Source organism: Lentinus tigrinus (assembly GCF_003813185.1).
Source record: "Lentinus tigrinus ALCF2SS1-7 unplaced genomic scaffold L226scaffold_19, whole genome shotgun sequence".
Taxonomy (NCBI): Eukaryota; Fungi; Basidiomycota; class Agaricomycetes; order Polyporales; family Polyporaceae; genus Lentinus; species Lentinus tigrinus.
The window spans coordinates 339,471-344,357 of NW_027137928.1; the positions used below are offsets into that span (position 1 = coordinate 339,471).

A 4,887-nucleotide genomic window follows, 5' to 3' on the forward strand; every position below is an offset into this window, starting at 1 on the left:
AGTCTTTGCTTCATCTCGAGCACGTCGACTGAGGCCCGCTGCGTCTGCTTACAGATCGCCGCCATCGACAAGTTGCTCTCATAGGTTATGAGCCCTGCGCATAGGCCTTAACTTCAAGACTCACTGCGCAAAATTTTCCCCTCCCGCATCGCCATCCCATCTCATCCTCATCATCCTTGATCTGCCGCTTACTGCCTAACTCTTCATCTCCATCACCATGTCGTCGATTTCGTATTCGGACTTCATCGCCGGTGTGGAGAAGCTGGAAGGGAAGGGAGAGAACTGGCTGCTGTTTGAGCAGCAGTTCACGATCGCCGTTAAGCACAAGGAGTTATGGTCGCACTTTGATGGTACGTCTGCTCGTCCTGTCCCTGCCGACAAGGATGCCCCCACCCTCGCCGAAATCGCCGACATCGCCGCATGGGAGAAAAAGGAGAACACCGCCCTCTACCTCCTGACGATGAAGATTCCCCAACCTACCTACGCAAAGCACAAGCGCAAAGGTACCGTCGCTGCCGTCTGGACTGCCATCGTCTCGGAGTTCACGACAAAGTCGCTGCTTGCCCGCACGACTCTCCGCCGCAACTTCATGAATATGAAGTTCGATCCTCGCAAGACGCTCTCCGCCGAGCTCGATCGCCTCCAAGTCGAGTACGAGAAGCTCTTGACCTACGACGTCGAGATCTCCGACACCGACTACGCCTCCGTCATCATCACATTCCTTCCCGACTCCCTCTCCGCTTTCATCTCGCAACTTTCTGCGCAGATGAAGCTCTCCGAACGCCTCAACCCTTCGTCAACCTCTGCTGCAACCACCCACTCTGGGGACAAGCCCATCATCGCCCCGGAGCTCATGATTGAGCTCGTCCTCGAGGAGTGGGAGCGACGTGGCGGGGACGACAAGAAGAAGCGAGACACGGGCGTCGCTGCCAGCGCCGTGTCTACGGAGAAGCCGAAGTGGAAAGGCAAGGGCAAGGGTCCGCAGAAGCCAGTCGGTGTCTGCTGGAACTGCGGAGGGAAAGGTCACAAGGAGTCAGACTGCCCGAGTCCGAAGGCTGACGGCTCGAAGGGCAAGTCACACAAGGAGAAGCCGCGGCAGGATGAGCGCAAGCCTGCGGCTGGAGCGGCGAACGTTGCGATGGGTTCCGCCCGCATTGAGGAGCTCTCGGACGGTGAGGGTTACGCCATGCCCCGCCGGACGTTCCCTGTCACCTGCGAGACCGACAATGAGGAGTCCATGCCGGACGACGACGCTTGGTCGGCTGCTGGAGGCTCTGCGTACACCGAGCTCACGGAGGCTTCCGACTCGTCCATGCCGGGCTTGCAGAGTGTATCGGACTCGTCTGCATCGTCGCTCGCTGCGAGTGACGATGAGATGTCCGATCTCTGGCTTCCCCGGAACATTGAGGAACCTCAACCAGTCGCTCCGGAGCCCGTTCCTCTTGAGGAACGTTTGCGCAACGTTGCGGACTGGGTTCAGGACCTCGACGCACAGCAGATCGTGCAGCAACAAGCCGCTGTTGCCGCTCACACTCCTCTCGCCGCCGCCGCCTCTCCTAGTCAAGTCACGGACCTCTACGACTCAGGAGCCACCCACCACATGTCGCCCTATCGCCAGGACTTTGTCCGCTTCTCGCCGACGCCAGACAGGCCGCTGAATGCCGCAAATCAGCAGACCTTCCTCGCTCAAGGCATTGGTGAGATGGTCGTCGCCGTTCCCAATGCCCCATCCGAGGACAGCCGCATCAAGCTCAACGACGTGCTGTACACGCCATCCCTCGGGTTCAACCTCGTCTCAGTCGGCAGGATTGACGACGCAGGTTTCGCCACCACCTTCGCCGGTGGCGAATGTGTGATCGTCGATCCGGACGGCGAGACGATTGGCCGCATCCCGAAGAACCGTGGACTATACATCGTCGTACGAGAGCGGGACTCTGCGGCGGCGAACGTTGCCTCGGGCAGCGTTGAGGTACTCACTGAGGACCAGGCCCACTGTCGCTTCGGGCACATGGGCATTCGGGCGATCCGCGAACTCGTCTCGAAGGGCTTCATCACAGGCATCAAGCTGGTCAAGTCGGGCGAGACGACACCATGCGAGGCCTGCATTCGTGCGAAGTCCACCCGCAAGCCTGTGCCGAAGGAACGCCAAGGTGAACGCGCATCCGAGTTCGGCGAGGAGATCCACTCGGATACTTGGGGCCCTGCGCGAGTTGTCACACTCGGCGGGCGCAAGTACTACATCAGCTTCACGGACGACAAGACGCGCTTCTCGACGCTCTATCTACTGCGCAGCAAGAGCGAGGCTTTCAAGTCTTTCCGGTCCTTCGAAGCTTGGCTCGATCGACACCATGGCGTGAAGATCAAGTTCCTCAACACGGATCGCGGCGGCGAGTACCTCAGCGAGGAATTCAAGACGTACCTGGACGAGCACGGCATCGAGTACAAGCTCTCGGTGCACGACACTTCGGAGGAGGCCGGCGTGTCAGAGCGGCTCAACCGCACACTCATGGAGAAGGTCCGCGCGATGCTGATCGCGTCCGGACTCCCTCGCTTCCTGTGGGGTGAGGCGGCCATGCACGCCACTTGGCTCAAGAACAGGACGTCGACGAAGGCTCTCGACGGTCGCACACCTTGGGAGGCAGTTCATGGCACCCCTCCGGACATGAGCGGCGTGCCTATCTGGGGCTCGAAGGTCTGGGTCCACGACACCTCCGATGGCAAGGTTGGTGAACGTGCGAAGTGCGGCCGCTGGGTCGGCTTCGACCCGCAGAGCAATGGCTCTCGGGTGTACTGGCCGGAGAAGCACTCGGTGAGCGTGGAGCGTAATTTTCGTTTCACTGACCCCGGTTTGCCTTTCCTCAGCACAGACGACAACGTCGAGCTTGAGGGGGTGGAGAAGCCTGTGCCAGACGTCCATGACAAGCTCGACAAGCCGTCGGAGCTGTCTGTTGACGGTCAGGACATCGCTGGACCTGCCCCCATCGCTGCCGACCTCCCTGAGCCGCCTGCTGCACCTCGTGTCGCTGCGCCGGAACCTCCTGCCCCTCGCCGCTCCACTCGAGCTCGTACCCAAGCCGCTCTGCCAGCTGCTCCACTACCAACCATGCGCGAGCTGCGCGAGCTGCGCGAGGTTGATGAGGAGCGAGCTGTGGAGGACTTGCTGGTCGAAGAGATCGGAGGAGCCGCAATGGCGGCGCAGATGGCAGAGACTGAGGGTCTCGATCCGCGCTCGCTCGCCGAGGCAAAGAGACGTCCGGAGTGGCCCCGTTGGGAGGAGGCGATGAAGGAAGAGCTCGACGCTCTTGAAGCACACGGCACATGGCGACTCGAACGGCCACCGCCCGGAGCTAACATCGTCAGCTGCTGTTGGGTCTTCCACGCAAAGAAGGACGCCTCCGGACACGTCTACAGGTATCGCGCACGCCTGGTCGCCCGTGGATTCTCTCAAGTCCCCGGCGTCGATTTTTTCGACACCTACGCACCTGTAGCCAAGACTGCGTCTATCCGCGTCGCTCTAGCTTTCGCTGCTCGCCACGACTTCGAGGTCCATCAAGTCGACGTGAAGAGCGCGTACCTCAACGGCGAATTTGAGGACAATGAAGTCATATGGATGGCCATTCCGCCCGGCTCGAACATCACGAATGACAAGTCCCTCGCACTCCGCCTACTCCGCCCGCTCTACGGCTTGAAGCAGAGCGCACGCCATTGGCACAAGAAGCTCCTTCGTGTCCTGCAGGAGAAGCTTGGGATGTCGCAATCGGACGTCGACCAGGCCGTCTTCTACCGCGTGGAGGGTACTGACCTTATTGTCATAGTTGTCCACGTCGACGACCTCACTATCGTCGCATCGTCTGATGGTCTCATCCTCGAGGTCAAGACGAAGCTCCGCAAAGCTTTTGAGATCTTGGACGAAGGCGAGATCCATTGGATCCTCGGCTTCGCTGTCGAACGTGACCGCCCTAACCACATCATCTCCCTCTCCCAAGTCGCCTACATCGACTCCATCGTCCGCCGCTTTGGACTCGAGGATGCGAAGCCTGTCACCACGCCGATGGACCCGCATGCCAACCTCTCGACTGCGCAGTCACCATCCACCCCCGCTGAGATCGGAGCCATGCGCGATGTGCCGTACCGGGAGGCTGTTGGATCGTTGATGTACGCGTCGCTGGGGACGCGTCCGGACATCACGTATGCCGTGTCCTTTCTATCGCGTTTCTCTGACAACCCAGGTCGCGCGCATTGGGAGGCTGTCCGTCGCGTCCTGCGGTACTTGAACGGCACCAAGCACCTCAAGCTCACCTATGGCGCGACGTCTCTTGACCTCGTCGGCTACAGCGACGCCGACGGCTCTGTGCATGAAGACCGCAAGGCCATCTCGGGCTACGCGTTCCTCATCGACGGCGGTGCTGTCTCATGGAGCTCCAAACGCCAGGAGCTCATCTCGCTTTCGACCACGGAGTCCGAGTATGTCGCAATCACGCATGCATCGAAGGAGGCCCTCTGGTTGCGCTCGCTCATCGGCCAGATCTTCAAGCCGTTCGTCGACCCCATCACACTCAACTCAGACAACCAGTCGGCCATCGCTCTTGCCCGCGACAACCAGTACCACGCCCGGACGAAACACATCGACATTCGCTTTCATTTCATCCGGTGGATCATCGAGGACAAGAAGATCCATCTCGTGTACTGCCCCACTGAGGACATGGTCGCCGACGTTCTCACAAAAGCGCTCCCATCCCCCAAAGTCAAGCACTTTGCCGTCGCTCTTGGACTGCTCTAGGATTGAGGGGGTGTGTTGGAGCAACAATCCTGGCGCACCGAGAGCGCCTACCACTATACCATCCACCGCTCCGCTACCGTACACTGTGCTTGCTTACCTACTTTCAT

The 4,887-nt window shown here is 60.2% G+C and overlaps 3 protein-coding genes across 3 annotated transcripts; all 3 read left to right on the forward strand.

The window, feature by feature from the left end:
• Positions 1 to 217: 217 nt before the first annotated feature.
• L226DRAFT_465873 (uncharacterized protein) lies at positions 218 to 577 on the forward strand (the record flags this gene model as incomplete). The annotated part of the gene is made up of 1 exon (XM_067675950.1): positions 218 to 577. A coding segment is annotated over one exon (360 nt), but the record flags the coding sequence as incomplete, so codon positions are not given.
• A 993-nt stretch (positions 578 to 1,570) lies between these two features.
• L226DRAFT_433990 (uncharacterized protein) lies at positions 1,571 to 1,753 on the forward strand (the record flags this gene model as incomplete). Its single annotated transcript, XM_067674734.1, has 1 exon — positions 1,571 to 1,753. A coding segment is annotated over one exon (183 nt), but the record flags the coding sequence as incomplete, so codon positions are not given.
• An 819-nt stretch (positions 1,754 to 2,572) lies between these two features.
• L226DRAFT_465859 (uncharacterized protein) lies at positions 2,573 to 2,800 on the forward strand (the record flags this gene model as incomplete). Its single annotated transcript, XM_067675947.1, has 1 exon — positions 2,573 to 2,800. A coding segment is annotated over one exon (228 nt), but the record flags the coding sequence as incomplete, so codon positions are not given.
• Positions 2,801 to 4,887: the final 2,087 nt, after the last annotated feature.